This window comes from Onychostoma macrolepis, chromosome 04 (assembly GCF_012432095.1).
Source record: "Onychostoma macrolepis isolate SWU-2019 chromosome 04, ASM1243209v1, whole genome shotgun sequence".
Lineage (NCBI taxonomy): Eukaryota > Metazoa > Chordata > Actinopteri > Cypriniformes > Cyprinidae > Onychostoma > Onychostoma macrolepis.
Genome location: NC_081158.1, coordinates 10,041,163 through 10,066,107, shown reverse-complemented (window position 1 = coordinate 10,066,107; position 24,945 = coordinate 10,041,163). Strand labels below are relative to the sequence as shown.

Here is a 24,945-nt window from a genome sequence, read left to right as displayed (position 1 = left end):
TAGGCAATGTATGTTGACAGGCTTGTACTACGATTCACCATGGCAATAGGTAAATTAAAGGCAGAACCTTAATGGACACAGAGATATTAGATTAGATTAGAAATCTTTATTGTCCACACAAAAACATATACCACAAATACACTTGACTTCACAGTCTAATACAACAGACACACAGAACATACAAGAACGTCCTACCCCAAGAATCACAGACACATGAAACACAAAATAAGTATATAGAAATTAGGCCGATAGCACTAAACCTCAAATAGATAACTCAATAATATTAACAAACAACAGCAATTAGTTACATAATATACATAAACCTGATTATATATCATTTATTTAATAAAGTAACAGCAGATGGTATAAAAGATTTCTTGAAGATATTTCTTGTTGCTATGGGTACCCTGTATCGTCTGCCTGAAGGAAGTTTTTCAAATTCATTAATCCATGTTTATGTAGACAGTGGACATTTATCTTTAAAAAAAGACCCCGACTCAGAGCATGGAAAAGTTGTCAATAAGTTAAAGTCTTGAGTCTTGTTCATTAATTCGTCATTAACCAGACTTACATTTCCTTGGGGTGCATGTAGAACATCATATATTATTCATGAAAGTAAATAACACAAAGTCAGAATGCCGAGGAAAGTTATGTTTTTAGGTTACCAGCTCCAGAAACAATACTGCAAAACATAAAACTAAGTTATACACTTAAATTTAAACTATTATCTCGGGAAATATTGTTCTCATCGCTGTCTCTTTGCGAGCGGCCATCTTGCCAAAAAATATCTCGTTTGAACATCTCGCGTGGTTCTGTGTGATTTGGACAACTTCAAGTTACGCCTCCTGCTACACGTTACGCCCCCTTCAAGTTACGCCCCTCTCTTGCAGTCCGCAGATGCTATTGGAGCGTAGAGGGACTTCCGCGCCACCGGAGACGTGAGCCGCCGAACCCGCGGTCCGGAAGAAGCTGCACCCGTGGATGGTCGTCGAGCCAGGATGCCGGGCCGTACAAGTCCCGCCGGACTCCGCGGAAGCCGCCGCTATAATAAAGTCGCCGCCTCTCGCGTCCCAGACCCGAGTGGGAGCGCGTGCTTCCGCCGGACTCCGCCCCTTACCTGGACCCTCCCTTCCAGAACACTGCCCTCGTTCTTTTGGACACTTTTTCTCCTTGGACACTTTATTTTTATTATTTTTGTTTAATAAAAGCCTCTCCGAGGCCTGACGCCACACCCACAATAATTTAGGTGTACAGTTGTAATTGACCGAATAGTATGTTTTTCAGATGTCTTTAGTACTTTTGGACCATTGCTAGGCATGGACAAATAATGTCCATGTGGGTCAGTCAGCTCATCAGATGCTTGCTCCATAGCAAATATCAAAATCTATTAATCAGATACAAATGAAATTTGTTATGCAAATTAATTATTTAAGGGCCGTTGATTTGGTCAGTTTTGGTCTTATAACCTTTCCTCTGCTTTCACCATCAGGGCAAATTTTCAGCTTTGTACAGAGCTTGTGTTGTTCTAAGAAATGTGTCCTTAAACCATGACCAAACAAGATGTACAACTAATGTGTTATACTGTATCTACAGGAGACCTGGGCAAGCATGGTGAAGGACCCCCATACCAGCTATTCTCAAAGAAATTTTCAAAGATTTAGAAGAAAAAAACCCAGGTGTTGAATAATTTGAATGAATATATGCAATCTAATGGTTAAATTTTTGAACCTATTATTTAATTCTGTACTAAGATACTATAATCCTTTTTATTTTCTTATTAGAATTTCACAAAGGACAACAAGACACAAGCAATTATGGAAAAGAATCAGTGGGACTTGAAGAAAATTTGTTTTAAAGGAAGACGACTGACCAGACTTGACGACTTCATAAGGACCTACAGAGACACGCACACTGCACTTCTAAGGGAATTTAATGAGTCAACATTGTTGTATTTCAATGTGTCTTAGTAAGTGTTATGCTTCACACACACGTTAATATATCACAAAGTACAGACATACAAGAAATTACTCATTTGGTAAGACAGGCCTAAGGATGCATTTTCCATCCCTGCATCTGTCCAACTGTCTGTTCACCACCTTGCTGTAATGCAAAAAAAACAACAACAAAACAATCTTATTAGCTCATTACCATGACATTTGGCTAGTCAAATTACATCAAAGTAAACAGAAATTGTGGTCCTTTAGCTTAAATAAAATGAAAACCTATATTTCTAATAAATTTATCAAGAAATATATAAACATATGTAAGAAACGTACTAATGTTAAAGAATGTCTCTACCACACAAATTAATTTGTACAAATAAATAAGAAGTCCTACTATATATTTCATTTCATAGGAACACCATATCCTGAAGGAGAAGTGGAGGCAGCGAAAGCAAAATAGGAGAGGAGTCTGTTACCTCCATCAAAAAGCCATTCCATTTAAAAAAAAAAACAGCGGTCACATGAAGCACATTTGGATACATTACTTAACAAAGATTTAAAATACATTTCTAATTTCAAATGTCTTTCCTGAAATAAAGCAGGTGTCTGCAGCCCCACGGTCAACAAGCACACCTTCTCCTCACAGACAGATACCATTAGTAGCAGCAGAAGACCCAAAGACAGACAAAGATGCTTCTGAGGTGAACTTGAGTGTGCTGTCTTTTTATGTGCTCTTACAATTGCAATAGTTGGACAAAAGTATGGGTAACAGTTTAGAATACTGTTACATCATTAATAAGCAACTACACAAGAACACGTGAATAATGCAATATTAGCACTCTAGAAACTACTAGTAACTAACAATAAACTCTGAGTAATGAATTAGTAAGTAATAGTTCTTCATAAGAGATTACTACTTATTTGGATGGACACAGTGGTGGAAATTCTGGGGGGACTCTAGCTTGGAAAGGGGGCGGGGCGGGGCGGGGGTTAATAATGGTAATTTTAGATGACTTTTCGGATGTATTTAATTATAAAACACTTTATAATCCATAATAGCATTTATTAACAACGTATTTAATATTTTCTCTAAACTTTCTTGTATATTTAGACAAGCACCTGCAATTCTGGCCAAATTAAAGATACGTTGTGTGTGAATTTGCACATATTACTTTGCAAAAACGTTTGCAGTTAGTTTTTAATATTGCATTCTTGAGGACTCTATGCTTACATTTCTTTTCAGGAGCACTAGTGCTCCTACTTAAAAAAAATAAATAAATAAAAAATAGGAACAGACCTTCTGATCAATGACAGGAGGGTCATTCCTGGGATTCGGTAACATTTCAACTTGGAATATACATGTTTTTCAACTACATGTGATTCAACTTCTAAATACCCCACATCATTAGGCACATATCAAACCTCCAACAAATATTCATCATATTTTAATATATCATATTCAAAATATCATTTTCCCACCTCGGGCATTAAAGACCTTTTTTCAATTTGAGTTTTTTTCCAGCTTTTTTTTTTTTTTTTAACCCCGTAACGGACAAAATGGGATTGGTTTAATAAGGATTTTACACAGAAATCTTTATAAAACAAACATCTACCTACTGCTCGTGTCCCTGATAACAATTTAATGATAACAAATGTAACATTTATCATCATTTTCACAATTTTATAGGACTGAAGCTAAAAATACACAAATTGTGTGTTTACAGTCTCTTTATTTTTGTAAAAAATATTTTTAATTTAAAATTTTAACTAAAACCACAATTTTATTGTTTTAGCCCTTAACATGTCAGATGGTAATCAGCAATAAATACTTTTCTTAATTGTCTTCCCTATATTTTTCTAAAAATATTAATGTGACAAGGTGTAATGGGGTTGGAGACTGTAACACATTTGAAGGGATACATTGCCTTAAATTTAAATTTTTGGTTTTGTTTCTCTCTCATATTGTCCCCTTGTTTCTGGGTCAACATATCTGCATGGCCAACATTGTCTTTCTGCTGCAAATGTGGGCACAATTTCTGATGTATGATGCTTGTCCACGTTTAAGTCAGAGGTCGCGTTAACCGAAAATCCGTCATTGACGGAATTTTTTTAGCAGTGACGGAAAAATCTGAAGGCCGTCTGTCACTTTGACAGATTACACAAACTGAGGGTGATCTATTGTAATTAATAACTGTAATTCCCAGCCCTGTCCAGTTGGTGGCGAGTGCGCTCCAGTGAGGCAGCAGAGCGCGCGATCGTCTCCAGAACAAAAATAAAGGTATTTTGCTGTCTTTGATTACTCACAGGCGAATATAGTAAAGCGAATCGCTTGATCTGAGGTGTCTACAGCGATCTATCACGCCACATTAAAGAGCGCCAAAACGGTATTTATTGCTTGAATTTCCTAATAAAATGGACAGAATTTGAAACCTGAGACTGCATTTCATATCAAAAGTAACACACAAAGTTTAGCCGATTGTCTAACGTTACTGTGCATTCATCAAATGAAAACAGGATCGTGAGTTAAGAAATGATCATAAAAATAAGAATCTATTTTTTTTTATCCAGCACTAGCATATTTTGTTGTTTTAAGTGTCCTCCGCTGTCACTGACGCAGTCTCTGTTCATCTGTTCTCTTCATAAATAAATAAATGCATAAGCCAATATCCCAGCAAACAGGGGACGTCCCCCGGACGTTCCGAACTTCCGTTTAGGTCCGCAGTACGTCCGCTTTGTAACGTTCGCGGGCGGACGTTCGGAGGACGTCCGGATTTGGTCCGCTTTGTAACGTTCGCTGGCGGACGTTTTGAGGACGTTCACTTACGTCCGCGTTTGGTCCTCTTTTTGACGTTCGCTGGCGGACGTTCTGAGGACGTCCGGTTTTGGTCCGCTGTGTAACGTTCGCTGGCGGACGTTTTGAGGACGTCCGCATTTGGTCTTCTTTTTTGACGTTCGGAGGACATTCGTCCGAGCCAGTTTGCGAACGTCCCTGTTTCGTCCCTCATCTGCCATTACCATAACAACACTTGAAAAATCCAGTCGCCCATGCGTGGGCTTTTATCAGACCTGACACCTTGCAACTCAGACAAAGAGAGCTGACAAATTTGAACTAAAATATAAACTCAAATTGGATTTTAAAGCTTAGGGTGAAGTCAGCTAAAATGGGCTATCAGGTAAAATGGGTCAAATATTGTAGTTATCTCTTAAAGGGGTCATATAATGGTACATGCACTTTTAAAAGTTGATTGTACTGAAATGTGTGTTAGCAGTGCCTGTACACAACCATCATAAAATGATAAAAATCCATCCAGTGTTTTTTTTTTAATCTCCTTATTTGTTTTACCCTGTCTCAAATCAAGCCGTTCGACCGTGTGACGCCACACGGTCGGACGCCCCTCCCACGATGGTTGATTGACAGCAGTGTTTCAACACAGACCCGCCCTTACTCGTGAGCAAGCTTTCAATCATAGTCCGCGCGTCATTGTTGATATACGCTGGAGCTGTCTATGAGCAGAATGGCGTCTAAGCGATTGTGGTGTTCTGTTCTCGGGTGCAATAATGAACACAGCAGTCATTTTGATGTTCCTAAGTCCGAACCGCTGAAGACACAGTGGCTGAGTTTCGCTTTTGAAGGGAATATTCCCCACGAGCAACGTCAATGTTTTCATGTTTGCGCGAATCATTTTTCACCAGACTGCTTTATAAATGAAGGTCAGTATAAAGCTGGTTTTGCTAAGAAGCTGCCCCTGAAAAAAGAATCGGTACCAACTATTCGTGTTCCTGCTGAACCTCCAGAAGAAGTGAGTGTAACGTTTAATTAACCTTTATATTAATCTTTATATTAATCTTTGCAAATCGCTAGCACGCTTCACGGTGTATGTGGCTAATGTTTACATTCAGGGTACATGCATGTTTTCTATTTACGACGTTCTCAATATAATTAATAATCCCACGTTTATAATGAACAAAACGTTATACGTTCAAAATATACCCTCAACTGTTGTCAAGGCAACACTCCACATGTGTTGTGTCAAAAACGCCCCACAGAACAGAGGGGCGGGGCAAGCAAAGCTCATTAGCATTTAAAAACACGCACTAAAACTGTGTGCTGAAAACAGAGCTGTTTTTGAGCAGGTAAAATGAGTGTTTTATTACAATACTAATGAGAATTTTTAATTAAAGTATATTACAAACTTTCAATTTAGACCCTAAAGAATCATATTAGCTTGTACAAAAATGGCATTATATGACCCCTTTAATTTTTATAGCCAGTCATAATAACTGATCTTGTATTGTTTCTTCAACTTGTTGACATGTAACAATAATTTAGATTGGTCTGAGTTTCTTAAGGCGGGCTGATGTACATGAAGTGTTACATGAAGCTTGTCAGAGAAATTGTAAGGTAAGTGAGCCACATAGTACATTTCATTCATCACTAATAAGGGTACTAAAGCAATTATAAGTATGCTTACCAACAAAGCAAAGGTTTTTGAACAATGTTTTGACATGCCCTTTCAAATAAAAAAAAAGTTTAATTCAATAAAAGAAACTTAAGTTTTTGTGAAAAGGGTCATTTTAGAAATGGCTGGTTAAGCTAAAATGGGCTGCACACACATTTTTTACACAGAAATTGAAGGTGAAAATAGGTTTATAGGCCTAGATATGTATGCACACAAAATCTAGTCTTAAAAAAATACATACACATAAACTACCAGTCAAAAGTTTTTGAACAGTGAGATTTTTAATGTTTTTAAAGAAGTCTCTTCTGTTCACCAAGCCTGCATTTATTTGATCCAAAGTACAGCAAAAACAGTAAAATTGTAAAATATTTTTGCTATTTAAAATAACTGTTTTCTATTTGAATATATTTTAAAATGTAATTTATTCCTGTGATCAAAGCTAAATTTTCAGCATCGTTACTCTAGTCACATGATCCTTCAGAAATCATTCTAATATGTGACCCTGGACCACAAAACCAGTCATAAGTGTCAATTTTTCAATATTCAGCTTTCAGATGATGTGTAAATCTCAATTAATAAGCTTTCCATTTGTTAGGATCGGACAATATTTGGCTGAGATACAACTGTTTGAAAATCTGGAATCTGAGGGTGCAAAAAAATCAAAATATTGAGAAAATCGCCTTTAAAGTTGTCCAAATGAAGTCCTTAGCAATGCATATACTCAAATGAAGTTTTGACATATTTACAATAGGACATTTACAAAATATATTCATGGAACATGATCTTTACTTAATGTCCTAATGATTTTTGGCTTAAAAAAATGTTAAAAAATAAATAAAAAAATAAATAATTTTGACCCATACACAGCAAAAATCAGAGTGTTCAATGTACTCTATAGGAGTACATTGAACACCGGTTTCGGTGTATATATAGGTCCAAGAGTTCGGTGTTCAATAAACACTGTAAAAAGTGTAAAATATACACTCTCTAAACAGAGTTACATTTATACACCTGGAGAGTAAAAATGTACTCTTATAACTACCACTTATTGACACCGTTTCAGTGCTTTTGAACACTTGCAGTGTAAACCTAGAACCCTCAGTAAGAAAAAGAATTACTCCAATGTCAGTGCTTTTGGCGCACTTTGCAGAGCTCATTATTTAACACTTGTAGAGTACAAATGTACTCTAAAGCTTTTCTCTTTTTTTTTTACCATGTTTCAATAGTTTCCAACACCTGCAGTGTAAACCTAGAACTCTTAGTGAGTGAAAAATACTCCAAGTCAGTGCTTTTTATGTATTTTATTTAACAATTGGAGTGAAAATGTACTCCACAGGTCATTTGTGTCACAGTTTTAACACTTTCAAACTTCAGTGTACATTTCAAATCTTGAAAACATGTTTTATATTCAACAATATTTGACACAAAATGACTATTGTGAAAAACAATGTTCACAGATGTTCAAAAACCACACCTCATACAAACAAATGTACAGGAACCACATATTGGTCATCTGTCAAAACCATAAGTAGTTTGCGGATCAAATGGCTTTTTTTTTTGAAGCAGAAACATTAACTTGTTAACATTAACTCCCTGAGAAATTCTGGATATGATGCTCCATTGAGTTTGATGTACTTCTTCTTTCCTTGGTACTGTACTTTGAAAAGCATTGCTGTAGTTTTCCTCACATGTTACTACAACATAAAAATGCAATTTGTTTATTGCACACGCACAATACCAAATGTAAGTTAGTGCAAAAAAAAAAATCAGACTCAATCATTTCAAATAATTAACGTTATGTTAGGCTAGCTTTAGCTAGCCAATTTGGCCTGCACGCGGCCCGAGATTGGGAAAGAGAGGCAGCTAAGTAACAAATGAATGCTGCATTTTCATTTTGAATTAACGTTATCACTAAAAAATCAGTTTTACCAGATTAAACATTCACAATTACTTTAGCTGCCATTAGTATAGTAAATTATCTAGCCAGACGTCACGCCTCTTCACTTCTACATTAGCGTTTTTAGTGTTTTAGTTATTATGAGAATTAAAACAAGAAGATAAACAGGAATATTCGGCATTATTCACTTGATGGTTTCTTAACTTACCTATAACGTAGCTCTGCGGAGTCAAAATGTCGACGTCTTTGGATGCGTCAGTTGGAAACTGGTCTCCACGAGGCTGCTTCATGATTCAACCAATGACAACGCGTAGTCGATCTGATGACGTATCGAAACCTAAACTCATGTGCGGACGGGACAGATTGACTCTCAAAGAGTTCATCATCCCACCATAAACACCACAACAGCTCCACATCAACACTACTCTGACACTACCAATAACCTAACTCTAGAGAGAGTTTCTGGTGAAACCTGATAAGTGTACTTTAAGCCCATTGTACTCCAAAGTGTATAAATTATACTCTGGTCATCACAACTCTGGGATTGTAACACTCTGACATTTGCTGTGTACAATGTATTTTTGGCTATTTCTACAAATATACCCCAGCGACTTAAGACTGGTTTTGTGGTCCAGGGTCACATATTCTGATTTGCTGTTCAAGAAACTTTTTTTATTCAGTTGAGTATTTTTTTTCAGGATTCTTTGATGAATAGAAAGATCCAAAGATCAGCATTTATCTGAAATAAAAAGCTTTTGTACCATTCAAAAGCTTGGAGTCGGTAGTAAATAGTGAAAATATTTCAAAATATTACTGTTTTTGCTGTACTTTCAATCAAATAAATGCAGGCTTGGTGAACAGAAGAGACTTCTTTACTGTTCAAAAACTTTTGACTGGTAGTGTACATGCACACAAAAGGCACCACTGCACAGAAACACACACCTATACAACATGATCAGTTCATTTTAATTGCATTGTTTAATGAAATATTCATTCAACTTTCTATTTAATGAAATGCATATGGTGCTGTTGCTATGGCACACTAAAGACCATAGGTAATTTCGGCTGAAATCATTTTATTTTTAATAGTAAATTGACACGGTGTTGTTCTCTTTTTATATTGGCCCATTTTAACTTAATGTTGTGCCGTGGCTCAAGAATATATACCTGCTGATACTCTAACTCTCTTAATTTTAAAACAATTATACTTTTTGACATTTTAAAAATATATACATATTTAAGAGACCCATGCTAATTTATAAAAATATCATTAGTTCTTATGCATTGCTTATTTGATGGTATTATAAGTCATTTACCAAAACGAGGCCCATTTCAGCTGACTTCACCCTATTCCTTAAAACAAAATCTTTTTTAACTGTGATAATAGAATGCAAAAAATAAAACAAATTTTTGTTTTGCAGATTGATATTATTATTACGTTTACCTTTTTAAACGTTTGCTGAAGTTGTCTGTCATGTACGGCTGCTCGTTAGGCTGTGAACACTTTCGAAGCTAACATTAGCATGTAAAGCTGAAATGATTAAACGTATGTAATATTGACAGATATTGAACTTAAATATTGAATCTTCATATGGTAAAAATACACACTGAGACGCCTATATGAGCAAAAAAGCCCATTTGGGACAGCCTATCTTCATATGTGCGCTAAATTTCGGACCGCTTGGTCTAAATCCAAATTGTCAACAACAACGTTGCAAATCTTTTTTCAATGGATAAATGGTAGTCCTAGACATATTAAATCAATCATAACACTAATGAATTTGTTATAAAACAACGGGAAGAATTGCCATCGGACTAAACCCACAGCTGACAACCAGAGACGCAGACACACACACACACGGAAAGAGCACCGCAACTTTACAATTGTTCAATTAAAATAAACGTATTTTGCTCCATATAACGTGTCTGTTGTCTTTGATTAGCCTAAAAGTAAAATAAAATGACATTCAGAGTACTTAAAGCGAAAGTCCCCTAAACGTCCCGAATGGCCGCTGCACGTCCTGTGAATGTCCGGAGGACGTCTTAACGAACGTCCGCTCGACGTCAAGGAGACCCTACACGCTGACGTCCGGGGGACGTTCGCAGAGGCCGTTTAGGGGACGTCCTGGGGACCTTTTTTTGTTAGCTGGGATGCTCGTCCTTTAGGTTCATTATTAAAATGAAAACGTGAACAAAAATAAAAGCAATTAAATGGGTTATTATAATTATAATACGAAAATTAAAATGACGGGTAATAATAGATTATAACGGAATTTTTACGACCCTGTCCGTCAAAATAACGGATAATATTAAAGTCTAACGCAACCTCTGGTTTAAGTGGACATATTACGTCAAATATTCTATTTAATGATTTTGGAGTATATATATTTACTGAAACCATGACTATTTTATATTTTTTCATTAAAATTATTAATAAATTAAGCAAATAACTCAACCCTGTCACAAGTTTACAACCCTGTAACAATGAGAAATACGTATATTTGTGATGGGGTTGAGTGTGACGGGGTTGTGGCCACTACTGCGTAGCATAGGAGAGTACACCATATATGGCAGCAATAAAATAAACACATTCAATATACTTATAAATTAAAATAAAAAGTTGTAAATGTTGTAAAAGTAATAATTTTCCATCTTAATTTTATATGACGGGTTGAGTTGTTTGACAGCTTGACAGTACCCTCCTGCTATCGGGCCCTGCGGGGTTTATTAAGTTAATTTAGAAAAAACGTTTTGAGCATTTTTTTGTTCGTTAAATAAGTTTATTGTTTCTTAAAGTAATGACCAAGCAGCCAGCGACAGACTGATCATAGCCATGTTTGAACAATTTAGCCTTCTCAAATCATCATGACTTGCCTATAATACAATCTATAGATATACTAAAACAGTTCAAGCATATAACAATGTTTAAACATTAAACCTAGATAAATGTGCGCTGTATCCAGTAGTTTGCGCGGAGAGTCGAAGCTAAAGCGCAGGACGTGGAGGCGCCAGCGCAGTCAATTGCATTGTTTTCAATGGAAACAACTTACGCCGTAATTTTTGCTCATAAAGGTAAGAGTAATACATCATTCGTGTATTGCGTGTATTTGAAGCAGAACTCTTCATCTGCGCTGACGGCACGCTCTCTGCTGCTGCGGGACTCTAAACACCGTCGAGCCGCTCTTCACAGTTGCGGCACGGTCTCATGTTGTTTCCACCGGCGCGGCAATTTTTTTCATCACTAATTGATGGATGTCTAAAATATAAAAATAAGGAGAGGCCCAAAAAGAGGCCCAGCCCGCGTCTGAACTATGACGTGAAAATTGGCCCGATCGAAGCCCAGGGAATGCAGGTCTCTAGCGTTCCCCTCGGTAGAAATCACGTTTCCCCATCGTCGGGCCCTTAGAATCGTCCTAACTCCCCCCCCCCCCCCTGACTATAACATGCCTCAGAAATATGAACAAAAAGTATGATACTACGAACCATTTTCTGCAGCACTATTAAAGAGACCTGAATGAAGTCACATATGAGTGGAGACTGAATTATGGGCGTAGAATGGTTAGTGTGACAGGGTTGAGTTCAGACTGAGAGACATAACTTTAAAGTCTGTTTTTTATCAAATATTTTGCTTTTTTTTTTTAGAAAAATAGTTTTTTACAAGAAAGGAACACAAGTAAATGCTTACATTGTTGCCAAAAATCACAGACAATCACAAATAATTTTCTAAGTAAAAACTCAGGGACATTACAAAATGCTTGGTTCAAGATAGATAAGACATTATTTTATGTTAAAAATATAAAAATGCAATAATTATTTTTATTAATTATAATGGACATCCCAAAGTTTTATGAAAAGCTTCTAACAATTCATTTTGGTGAACCACTTTAGAAACTCTGGGGGACTGAAATATTACCGAATCCCAGGAATGACCCAGAAATTAACCTTCCTATTGTTATTTGACTCCTTAAAGTTTTTTTTTTTTGTTTTTTTTCTTTGTAATGCCATTTTTCTAATTTTATTAAATGTATGTCATCTTTTGTTCCAAAAAATTTAGATGTATAAACTTTTGTCAAAAATGTTTAACTAAACAATAAATTCAATTAAAATAATAAGATATAACAATAACAATCAGGAAGAATAAGTTTCCAGTCAAATGAAATCAGCATCAACAAAGGAATATTTACAGAATTTAAGACATTTTTTGACAAGACTCAGAGGTGGCATTAATGCATCTCATAATAACAATGTTATGAGATTAATGTTTTAAATATATAAATTTAAATGACTCAATTTATACTTTAAAAATTAGACAGAAACTGCCAGTAGGTGGCATCAAGTCACTGTCTTTGTCACTGAATCATCCCAGCCAACATTCTATCATGGGGCCCATGTGGGCCCCATACGGGCTGTAAATATGGGCCCTACATGGGTTTGTCCATGGGTTCCATGTGGGCCCCATCTGAATCAGCCCATATGAATCTCATATGGGGCCTGACTGGGGCTAAAGTGGGGCCCAAATGGGAAACACATACAAGACCCATATTGGTCCCACTTATGAAGCACATGTGGGATATACTAGGGCCCAGTATGGGTACTGGACTGGCCCCACATAGTGTATATGAGTGTTTTGATTAGGGTTTTTTTGAGGCATCTCACCTGGACAGTATAATTATAAATAATTATTTACTATATTGATAAAAGCAACATCAGTATTTCAGTTAGGTAAATGTTAGTTTTCTGCATGAACATTCCACTCTTTATTAATTTACAAACTCGCAAAACATGAAAGAGTGCAATTTGAAAAATCATATATTAAAATGTTGTACAGGTTCAATATAATACTTTATTATCATTTTCTGACACATTTGTTATACTTTAACATGAACATTTTGATAAGCCAACAGGGTCATACCATCTCAACTGGTCTTATGTAACTAATCTTACATAACATAAAAATTGACAGTTAACAGTTAAAAGCTTAATTCACCCAAAAATTAAAATTAAAACGTCATTGTCCGCTGATCAGCGTTTATATGTGCACAAAAGCATAAATTATATCTGTTCATTTAAAGTAACTGTCTCTTCAGAAGACTTGGATTAAACAGCTCAATTCAAATGGATTTTTTGTACGATCTTTTTAAGAACATTTAAAAGTGTCAGTTTTGGGATTAGACTTTTAATGGAGGGCCAGAAACCTCTAAAAATATCTTCATTTGTGTTCCAGAGATGAATGAATGTCTTATGGGTTTGGAACAAGTAAATGAGGGAGAGTAAATGATGACAGAATATTCACGTTTGGGTGAACTATCCCTTTAAGGAACATCAGTGCTCTTCTAAATTTGACACTGACACAATGAAGAAACACAAAAACAACAAACTCACCTGAACTTACAGTATAATAATAAAATATGTGACCCTGGACCACAAAACCATATAAGGGTAAATTGTTCGAAATTGCGATTTATACATCACCTGAAAGCTGAATAAATAAGTAAATAATCTTTCCATTGATGTATGGTTTGTTATGATAGGACCATATTTGGCTGAGATACAACTATTTGAAAATCTGGAATCTGAGGGTGCAAAAAAAAATTAATCAAAATATTGAGAAAATCGCCTTTAAAGTTGTCAAAATGAAGTTCTTAGCAATGCATATTACTTATCAAAAATGAAGTTTTTATATATTTACGGTAGGAAATTTAAAAATATCTTCATGGAACATGAACTTTACTTAATATCCTAATGATTTTTGGCATAAAAGAAAAATCAGTAATTTTGACCCATACAATGTATTTTTGGCTATTGCTACAAATATACCCCAGCGACTTAAGACTGGTTTTGTGGTCCAGGGTCACATATTCTATCTCAAAAACTACACAATTTAGAAACAAACAAGAAAACAACACAAACTGATAACACTCCTGGAAACGGTCTTTCTCGTGCTGTTCTCTGGTCCCAGTACACCACTTGGAACCTTTTCTGCCTCCTGCTTCACATCATTAATCGTAGTACTGTATTCTTCCTCAGTCCACCTGTAAAAGCATAAATTTAGATATAAATGTCCAGCTGCATATTTGGGTTACACTTTATACTGAGTACTTAAATTTGGCCCGCTGTTCCAATGTTGGAAATATTTCTGTTTTAAACCATGAAGGTGATAATAATAGCATTTTCCTTTGTACCTTGAAACTGCTGATTTGTGGAACTGGAATGATGTGTCTCTGACTGGAATGTTGAAACAGAAGGAACTGTAAACACATCACAAAAAAACAAAACAAAACAAGAATATCCATTACAAAACTGTTGGCACAGACTAGCTGGCTATTCAGTTAGTTAACACATTTGATCTATGCCATGGATAACATGAAAATTAATTACCCACCTATTTTCTATAGCCACCTGAAGAACGTGTTATCAGCTAGAGTTTTTGTTTTCGAAAAGTCTCTGATTCTGTATTTATTGGTGTATTTATAAATCAAACTGTTTACTTAAGAGTCATACAGTTTTATACAAGGAATTATACAAGCTTCTGGAGCACCAGCACAATCAGGCATGCTTCGCTCTTTCACAGCACAAACTCCGTCACCCCTGAGCATTATGGGAAATGCATTCTTAAAGCTGAACAATAAATAGCATTATATACTGTTTATGTTGCTATTACTGAAGACAATTAAACATTCATGACTATTATTAATATTTATTTGTTCAGAAATAAAGTCAAACAGTAATATTTTGAAATATTATTAAAATTTAAATAACAGATTTCTATTTAATATATTTAAAATGTAACTTATTCCTGTGATGGCTAAAGCATTCTAATATGTTGATTTGCAGCTTAAGAAACAATTATAATTATTATCAACAGTTAATGAACCCAAACTTCTAAACTATATAAAAATTATATTTAAAAAAATGTACTCACAAGAAGGAGCACTGGGCAACATCAAACTAGATCCTTTTGATTTTTTTCTCTTTGGCTGCAGCTCCTCATCTAACACAGGAAAATACTTGAGTAAAAAATATATCACATCCATTAAAAGCTATGAAAACTAAAAAAAAAAACATTGGCCTTACCTTCATCATCGTCCTCAGCTGAAAACAACAACAATAACAAAAAGAGTAACAGTGATTATGCAAGCATTTGTGACATCTCTAAATGCATAAACCTTGTTTTCCTACTTACTCGCAGGTGCAGGTGCAGTTAATCTTGATCTTTTCTTTTGTTTAGTTCTCTTTGCATGTAAGCTGGTAATTTCATTTTCTGGGTCAAAGGGAATAGTTTAGAAACAAATAATGTTATATACTTCAGAAACACTAGATGCAAAAGTAGTCTTGCTTCTGTTTTGAATCATTCATTATCCTTTTAAAAAACTTCACCTTGAGATGATTCACTGTTCTCATGAACTGCAAAACAAAATAATATTTATAGAAAACATGAATTTTGGCTTTCCCTGATTATTTTAACATCATTTAGTTTATGTGCATACTTACACCTTCCAGCCTGTTTTGCACATCTGGATTGGCTGAGCCAAACCTCTTCTTCTGCAAGAAATAAAAGTTAGTATTAATACTACCTATCATAATAAATTAGCAAGGAAGCTTACGATTTTTATTACAGCAGCTATTAATACCTCTAAATCGTCTTGGAGGAATGACTTTTCTCCCCCCGTTTCCATCAGAGTCCTCAACATGTGACGTTTCCTGGGCTTTTCTTGCCCGGAATCTTGCCATATCATAACTATCTGCTCACAAAGAAATGCAACTTATTATAGAAATCTTTACAATTTTTTATTTAGCTTAAAGAGAATGTATGGATTATTTTGCATATTTCACCTGTGTCAGAAAATATTCGGACGGCATATTTAGTCCACAGCTGCTTGTCTGGCATGGCACATTTTTTTGGCCAAGAAACCAGTATTTGAGTGAGGCCAATAGCAATACAACACCTTTCAGACATTTAACAAATGCATTTGTTTTCATATATGTATTCATATATCATAATATTTTTCATATTATTATTATTATCGTCTTACCTCTTCATTCCACTCCAACCATCTAGATAGTGCCACCTCAACTTCATTGTGCTCAATAAAATGGATCACAACATAACACAGATAATCCTGTTTGAAAAACAGAAAAAAAAAGTTGAATTGCTGAAATGTCATTTGAAATGTAGTAATTAACTGCTAATAGATGGCCATAGGTCACTTGTGCTAACCTCGTGATTAAATCACACATTTGGCATTTTGTTATTGTCCATGCTCCTTTTCTTCCTGTAGGATCCAGCTAGCTCAGATTTGATGTTACATCATTTCAGTTTTATGGTATAAAAAAAGTTCTTCTCCAGACAGGCTTACGTATTGTGATGCAATTGTTGATTTGGTTATAATTCGTCATGTCTGTAAATTTAATTAATTAATAACTATGCACATCTTCTCAGAGCCTACAGTGTATGAAGGAGGGACACCACAATTCTGATTCCATGGTGTTCCTCCACCATGAATGCCCTCCTTTCAAGTGCCTTTCTGTCAAGGTGTTGCATTTGTGAGTGCCTAACGTTAGCAGCATATGTCCCGTAAACACGGGAATCACATGGTGTCATCAGAAATGGCTGTAAATGGTTGAACACTCGGCATAACACTGTGTTGTCCCCTTCTTCTGAAACCACCTCACAACATTCTTCAGAGCTTAAAACAAACACATTGTTCGGGCCTTTCAGTGACAGTGCTTTTTCTTTGTTTCCTAGCTTCAACTTTGATGTTTCCTCCAGACGATTTGCTATTTGAGTTAAGACATTTTTTCCAGAGCGGACCATTTTCTTAATCTGATGAAGATAGCTTTCAAACTTAAATGCACTGCAGTTGTCAAGGCAGCCAAAGTTTTGAGCATCTTCTGAAAGGTGCAGCAATGAATGGACGTTGTACACTAAAAATGTCTCCCATACAGCTCCGTCCTTTCTCCACGAAGTATTTCAGTATTTGGCTGGCATAAGGCCCTTGTTCTTTTGTAAGTTCTGGGTTCACTAAAATGCACAGAGCAGTACTGAAACACAAGAAGTGTTCATACAGGTGATCTTGTAGTGCTCCCTTCAGAACAATCTTCGCTGTGTATAAAGCAAACTGTCTGAACTCTGTTGCTTTCCAACGTTCAATTTCTTGCAACCCCCTTGGCTTTCTGGCAAAGCAGTCAGGAATCGATTTCTTCAGTGTCACCAGCCTCTCGCTTACACGGGCCACATCTCCTGATGACATCCGGTACTCTGACCTACCTCTTGTCACAATAGCAGCATCTTTTTCATGACCCCAAGACAGCTCTGATGCATATAGTCTATGGGGAACAATTTGACCATGTCAATTGGGAGGGCAGAACAAGGTGAAATCTTCTCCTCATGATGGTGTTCTGGTTGCTGGCACTCCCTGAATGATTGGTCTGTCCTCAAGGTCAGATTGTCAACTTCAGGATAGGTCATCCGACCCTCCCAGGATCCCCTCTGGGTGCATCCGTCACATCCATAGTAACCAGAGAACTGTTTCACACACTTGACCATGGCTTTGGCTGGAGCATCACAGGTAACACATCTTAGTTGGATGTTCAAACACTTGCCTTTCCAGGTCAGACCATTCTGCATTAGTTCTGCCAATTCCTGAACAGTGTCACTGACAAAGTCTGGTGTTTTGGGTTTGGATGCAGCAGTGGAGAGGCAGAGGGGGAAGATGCATGCTGGTGTTAAGTTAATGGAACAAAGAACTGGCCAGAGGGATAGGTTTGAGCTTTTAAATAATGGCAGTCCATCAATGTTTAAAGATAGGTCAAGTGACTGCAGATGCTCTGTTCGAGCTGTGGGATATTTGCTCAGGTGTTTTGAGAGCTGATCTGATACGGTCAGTTTTATTATGTCAACACCATCTCTGGTGTTAACTTCATATTTATTTGACCTGTCAAAGAGAGTTCTTGCAGTTTGTGGGAGGTCTGCATGTCCATGTCTTTTGAGGATGGTTAGGAGAGCATCAATGGCATTGTGTTTTACATGAAACATGCTGGCCCATTCTGAAAGTTCTTCCTTAAGCATGGGTGTCATATCTTCTTCGCTTTCAGAACTTGTCAGGGCTGTGTCAGACACCATGTTGATGTCCTCCTCCTCAATGGGCTGGTTGAGGCTAAAGCCCTCACTTCCAGCAGTACTGCCCACCTCAAACAAGGTGTTGCTTTCTCTGGTGGCTGCAATCTTCGTGCCCTAGACACTTTTGCCCAGACTTTGTCATATTGCCTTTACGGTCTTTGGATGTCATCCAGCTACTGTACTGGTGTCTCTGTCAAAAAGTTAAACACTTATTTTCCAATAAATGACTACTGCATCCTTTTCTTTAAAGCTGCAGTCCGTAAGTTTTGCATCTTTGTCGCCATCTCTGTTTGTAAACCTGGAATTGCAGCTGCTTGCGGAATTATCTTGGATGCTTCCACATAGACTGCGAACATGAGAAAGTGTCCGACTTGACGTCTTCATCTTGATGTCTTTTAATTACGCCCCGACTGCAAGTGGCTACTCTCGCCAGCCAGTGGCAGGCTAGTTCATCTCGAACAAGCCTAATAACTAGAGAGCATTAGCATCAGTGGTTCACGGCTCAATCGCGAGTTACTGTCATTACCATTAGTTACTACAGCCTACAGTTTGCTAGCCAGCTATGCCTAAATACCTGGTTGCGATCATTTACAAAACAGCTCGGTCTCCTTATTAAAATAAGCTGCTAGAGGAAGACAGTTGAGAGAGACGGCAGCTTTTCTGCGAGTGGGCGTGGTTAATAACACATTTTTCTGTGGTGTGACAAACTCAGAACACACATTTAATATTGACTTTTTTTATATTGATAATAATATTGATATTAATATTGGTGATCTGAAGAGCACAGTCCATTTTCTTCCACGAGTGTTTATGAGTCAGAGCTCGTTCACTCTAGACCTGTCAATCACGTAATCATATCTCTTGCACTTCCGGATATAAAAAAAGAGAAACATTTTTCTACACATGAAATATGAAAGAAAATAGACCAAGAATTATGAAGATAGGTTTTCTGTATATGCAGGGTCAATATACCGCTACAATAATCCTCTGCTGGCCAAATGGGTATTGTTGTGACTGTATTGCTGTGTTTCTGTGGCTCAGTGGTAGAGCATTGCGTTGGCAGCGCAAAAGATCGTGGGTTCAATTCCCAGGGAACACACATACTGATACAAAAAAATGTATAGCCTGAATGCACTGTAAGTCGCTTTGGATAAAAGCGTCTGCTAAATGTGTAAGTGTAAGTGTCCCCTCTCTCAAAATTATAGAAGTAAAAAAAATATATATATATTATATATATAGGGGTCAAAATAGAACTTTAATAAAATATAAAAGTAAATCAATAAATTGTAATTAAATTGTATTATTTACAAATTACAATTGTAGCTCTAAACAGTTACCCATGGCTATAATTTTATTAATACAGTTGCCTGATTTTATGGTCTCAAGCATTCAGAAATCATACAATATAATACAATAAAACCATGGTTAATTTTTGTAAGAGTTGTGATGTTCACGTTTGAAGAAATTAGAGGCTGTGTCATCTCACAAAAAGGTGGCCAAAAATGAAAGATTAAGTGGATATCTGAATTAAATGTTTGGTCAGTAGGGATTAAACAAAGATTTGATTGTCCTAAGTGTAATAACAGAAATTAGGCCTTTGGCTCCCTTGGCAGGCATTTGTAATAACATGGTAATGTACATAAATTGTTTATTTTGTATTAAATTATGTATTTTAACAGTGTTATTCAGTGAAACCATATTATTAATTATTGCCTCATTGTTTTTATGTAATGCATTTTAAGTCATGTAATTTAATTTCATTCACATGTGTTTCATAAACACATAATCCTTTCTGGATTACAATCCACCATCAAAACGATACATTTAATTATTCTAGCTGCTGTGAGAAAAGGCTATAAATGATCTGCCACCTGCAGGATCCTCACATGTGATAGCCTAGTAGCCAGGACAACTTCTTTATGTTTACAGATGTGACGTAATGACGCAGTGCCATGCTCGAATTTCCTGTGAAAACCTACCCATACCACTCAAATTAGAAAACATTATTATAAGTTAACCGTTGTGAATCGGGCTAAAGTAAGGCAATAGTTTTGAACACTGGCTGGTTATGTACTTGCTCAAATATTGATTTCGGATCATTTTTAACCAAAAAAAGTTACGGACTGCAGCTTCAAGTATGAAAATGGTTCCTGCTTTTTGCCACGCTATTGCAATAAATTGATGTGTTCTATACCCATTATCAAACGTATAATTGAACTTACCTTTTTGGAGGACATAACTGCCAGATGGTCTAAAAAAAACAAATAAACAAAAGTTAATGATACACATCTATAGTAGTGGCAAAATAAACTACTGCTGAATTAGTCGGTTCATTAGTATTTTAAATTAAATTAGTATTATTTAAATAACAAAAAAAATGTATGTGATGCTTTGCAACATATGCAAAATATGCAAGACAAATGCAAATTTCAAAGTCACAATAGTGAACGGCACCTTAAGGTGAAGTCTGTAAAGATAATACAAATGATCACCACTGAACATATTTACTTTACTTAGTTTTGTTGTCATCATAGCATTATGCTTTAAATGCCCATTAACTTGTGGGCATTTGTGGGGAATGTGATAATAAACTGTGGCAAAAGGATCATTTTGTGGAGGTAACAATATCTTTATGTCATGGCCAAGTGTGTAGTCATTGCTTCAAGATCCTACATTGGGAAAACAATATCCTTTTCTCATGGCCACAAGTTTAATACATAAACAAACCTGCTTGACCATAGCAACCTGGGATTTTCAGAAATGGATATTAATAAATACATTAAACTCTAAGACTGATGATAAAAAGTTGCCTGGCAAAATTGCTCAAAAATGTGCCCCGTGTATAATCAGCCTAAGCCACAAGAAAAGGATATTGTTCCATCAACATCTCGAGGTCATGACTTCACACGTGACCACGATGTAAAGATGTTGTTTACTTGACAAAATGATCTCGTGGCCACAATGTACCTTCACATTCCTACAGGTTAATATGTTTTGTCCTAAACAATATTAACTAAACCGAACATGATCCTTCCTGCTCACCATGTAAACATAATGGAACTGCTAAAATGCAGTCTAAACTTATATGCAATTATATCAATAACTTTATTGATTTTTTCAATTTCAATCATCTGAAAACAAAAAATACTTTTTTAGTTGTGTTGACAAGAAAATAACTTAATTTAAGTCAGAAAATAATAAACAAAAGTTGTGCTTAAACACAGCCTGTGCCCAGATAGCTATGTTTTAAAAAATAAAACAGAGGTACAATGCAGATATACCCTGATGATGACTACATGAATAATAATAATAATAAAACTGACTTCATAAAATGACTGGATATTTCAATATTGAATATTACATATCTCTTTATTGACTGACATGTGCAGAAGGTTTTAAAGAATCATTGCAGAAAAATGTATCTTTGACAAATGAACAGTTTATGAACATGTCAAATATGAACCGGTGGTACAACTATCCCTTCAATGTCTTTATTAAGAAATAAAAGACTCTGACTTGCTGCATGATGTAACTTTAATTGATATACTGTAAGCCCAAATACTGAGAAGGTGTCTGACAGTCAGTCAAAACATATACTTACAAAGCCAAAGACGCTCTGTGTTGGGGTGTATGTAGCTGCTGTTGACACAAGCAAAAGAAATCAGAAGAAGAAACATCACTGAATATGTTGTGTGTCTGTAAATTAAAATGTGCCCATTGTTCATCAATGATTATTAACTATAATCAGTGTGTTATGAGCATGGCAAATCACAGATGCAGGATGCTTGATTGGTTATTACAACAATTATCCAATTAATGTCTTAAGACATTACGGATGACTAACTTGCTGCATGATGTTGATATAAACACAAATGCTAAGAAGATGTCTGACAGTCAGTCAAAGCATACTTACAAAGCCAAAGACGCTCTGTGCTGTGGCTCTTAAAAGAGCCTTTGGGGTGTATGTAGCTGCTGCTGACACACAAGCAAAATATATCCAAAGAAAAAACATCACTGAATATGGCCGAGTTGTGTCTGTTCAAATTAAAATGTGCCCATTGTCCATCCATGATCATTGATTAATTAGTAGGCTATGTTATAAACATGGCAAAACACATGCAGTATGCTTGATTGTTTATTACAAAACTATCCCATTAATAGGTGAAGTGTCGCGCCCCGCAGTTCGAAGAATGAAACAAAGACTTGGAGTTTTGATTCTAGAAAAATTAGATTTTATTCGGCCGATATAACACCGAAGCTCTCTCTTCAGAAAAGCTTCTCGACTGTTCTTTGTCTCTGGTTTATATACAAGCCATTTAAGGCGGATTCTAAGGTTAAGTCATATGCATACATTTCACTTGTGTATGTAACTCTATCTGTCCCAGAGGAGAAGAGACCCTCTAGAATTTGTTATGGGGAGAAAGCCCCCTCCTCATTTCTTCCAGATGTGCTTTGCCACGTACACATTTTGACACCGAGGCCTTCAGAATATATTGGAAGATTCAACAGATACCTTATAAGCAAAATTCACCTTGATTATGTCTAAATAATTCTGATTAATATCCATAAAAATCTTCTACATAGGTTATTAAGCCATTACTGATTACTTTAACTTGCTGCATGATGTAACATAAATTGACCTAAACCCAAATAATGAGAAGGTGTCTGAAAGGCAGTCAAACCATATACTTACAAAGCCAAAGACAAAGAAGATGTGGCTCTTAAAAGAGCCGTTGTGGTGTATAGGTGCTGCTGACACAAGCAAAAGAGAAAGAAAGAAACATCACTGAATATGTGAGATATTGCAAATGTCTGAAGAATTAAAATGGATTCAGTTTCCATCAATCATTATTGACTACTCAGTGTTATGAACCTGGCAAATCACAGATGTAGAGAATGACTGCTGGATTAATCACTTACACCAATCAGATGGTAATCAAAACTAGAAAAAAAAGAAAAACAAATCATTTTCATTGTATAATTTCGCAAAGCTCTAATAAAGCTATTATACATATACATCAAACATTGTCAGCTGTCAGTAATAACAATTTTACAAGCAATAACAAATGTTTTTCAGATATGTCTAACAATATTCTGGTACACTGAATAATCAAATGTAAAATGCCAGCCTTGATTGAGTTCATTAAAGATTAATCCTTGTTAAAGCTACACAATTGATCCAGAGATGTGAGGGACTTTCTCTTTAAAGTAATGATTGTCATTTGACAAACCTTCGTGTCGATAGGCAGTCCTTAATTGTTACAAAATCACATGGGTGGCTGATGTTATTATTGAGCTCTCATCTTTGATACACATGCTCGCTCTCTCTCTCTCTCTCTCTCTCGTAAAGGCCCTTTCACACAGGACACGGAATGCGCTACGCTGCGCTATGAAACCCATTAATTTCAATGGCTTGCGCGGCGCGAAGGCGGTCAAAGTTCAAAATAGTTCAACTTTTGCCGCTGCGCTCTGTGACGTTTCCCCGCGCAGCCAATAGAAACGGGGCATCCAAACAAGCGCCAAACTCAAAATGGATGAACAGCTGATTCTCTGTGTGTCTGAATTTCCAGAGCTATACAATACAAGTTTGCGGTCGTATAGGGACATCGGGAGAAAAGCTGTGTCATGGAGACACATCTCTATTCAAGTTGGCATGTCAGGTGTGTTTAAAGTCAGGTAGCTTATTGTAGGTAGGCAGTATGCGTCAGTTTGTTACGTGAAATAGACACGGGCAGCAGCAGCACTGTGTTAAAAGCCATTCCTCCTCTAGCCTCCACCACTACTTTGTTGAAATAAAACTCTGTTGTTATCGAAAATGTGGTATTATAAATAAAGTATACACGTTTCTTAAATGGTGTAGAGGTATAGTTTTCAAATGTGTTCTTACAAAAAAAAAGGTAACATTTTCTCCACTTATTTAGAGGATGAGTGTAAAAGGCGATGGAAAAACTCAGGGACAGATATATTAAGGAGAGAAAGACAATGAGGGAGAAGAAGAGTGGCGCAGGGGCAGAACAGAAGACCACATGGAGGTATTTCTCCAGTATGAGTTTCTTGGAGCCTCATGTCAGAAAGAGGGCCACTTCCTCCAATATGTCTCTGTCCCTAGAAGAGAGATCCTCTAGCCCCCAGGTTACCTCATCACCTCTGGCTGCTCAATCAGCACCACCTGGAACCACAACTGAAACCTTTACCCTTTACCTGACCGATGTATCTCCCAGCTCCCTGTCTACTCCTGCAGTTCTGGCCGCTGAGTCTTCTGAGACTCTGTCTGACCCTCCTGGTGTATCCTCGGAGCCCACATCCATCTCAGCACCCCATGTATCCCATGTCCCTGCAGCATCCAGCACTTCACAGGCTATGCCAGCACCGCAGGGATCAGTGAAGACCAAAAAAAGGCAGGGGCAGAAGGATGAGTTTGAGAAGCAATTAATGAATGTGCTCAACCAGTCTCCAGATGAGGAGGAGCTTTTTCTTTTAAGTCTGGCCCCACGTCTCAGAAAACTGTCACGTGAAAAAGAAGTG

General features: G+C 36.6%; 1 protein-coding gene and 1 long non-coding RNA gene across 4 annotated transcripts; one reads left to right on the top strand and one right to left on the bottom strand.

Annotated features, from left to right (window-relative positions):
- The first annotated feature begins 402 nt into the window (after nucleotides 1-402).
- On the top strand, nucleotides 403-4,427 carry LOC131538844 (uncharacterized). 3 transcript variants are annotated; one of them, XR_009270701.1, is made up of 5 exons: nucleotides 403-1,246; nucleotides 1,594-1,676; nucleotides 1,782-1,966; nucleotides 2,357-2,644; nucleotides 4,148-4,427. It is a non-coding gene; the product is annotated as an uncharacterized LOC131538844 (long non-coding RNA). The 3 variants fall into 3 exon arrangements; XR_009270700.1 differs by having other exon boundaries at nucleotides 403-1,271; XR_009270699.1 differs by having other exon boundaries at nucleotides 403-1,676.
- An 8,733-nt stretch (nucleotides 4,428-13,160) lies between these two features.
- On the bottom strand, nucleotides 13,161-17,210 carry LOC131538829 (uncharacterized). The gene is made up of 10 exons (XM_058772978.1): nucleotides 16,334-17,210; nucleotides 16,134-16,246; nucleotides 15,932-16,042; nucleotides 15,792-15,842; nucleotides 15,678-15,704; nucleotides 15,484-15,561; nucleotides 15,375-15,392; nucleotides 15,223-15,291; nucleotides 14,483-14,548; nucleotides 13,161-14,332 (listed from the first exon to the last, which is right to left on the bottom strand). Exons 1-10 carry the CDS (start codon nucleotides 16,378-16,380, stop codon nucleotides 14,292-14,294), a joined length of 621 nt encoding a protein of 206 aa, XP_058628961.1. The 5' UTR covers nucleotides 16,381-17,210; the 3' UTR covers nucleotides 13,161-14,291.
- Between the last annotated feature and the right edge of the window lie 7,735 nt (nucleotides 17,211-24,945).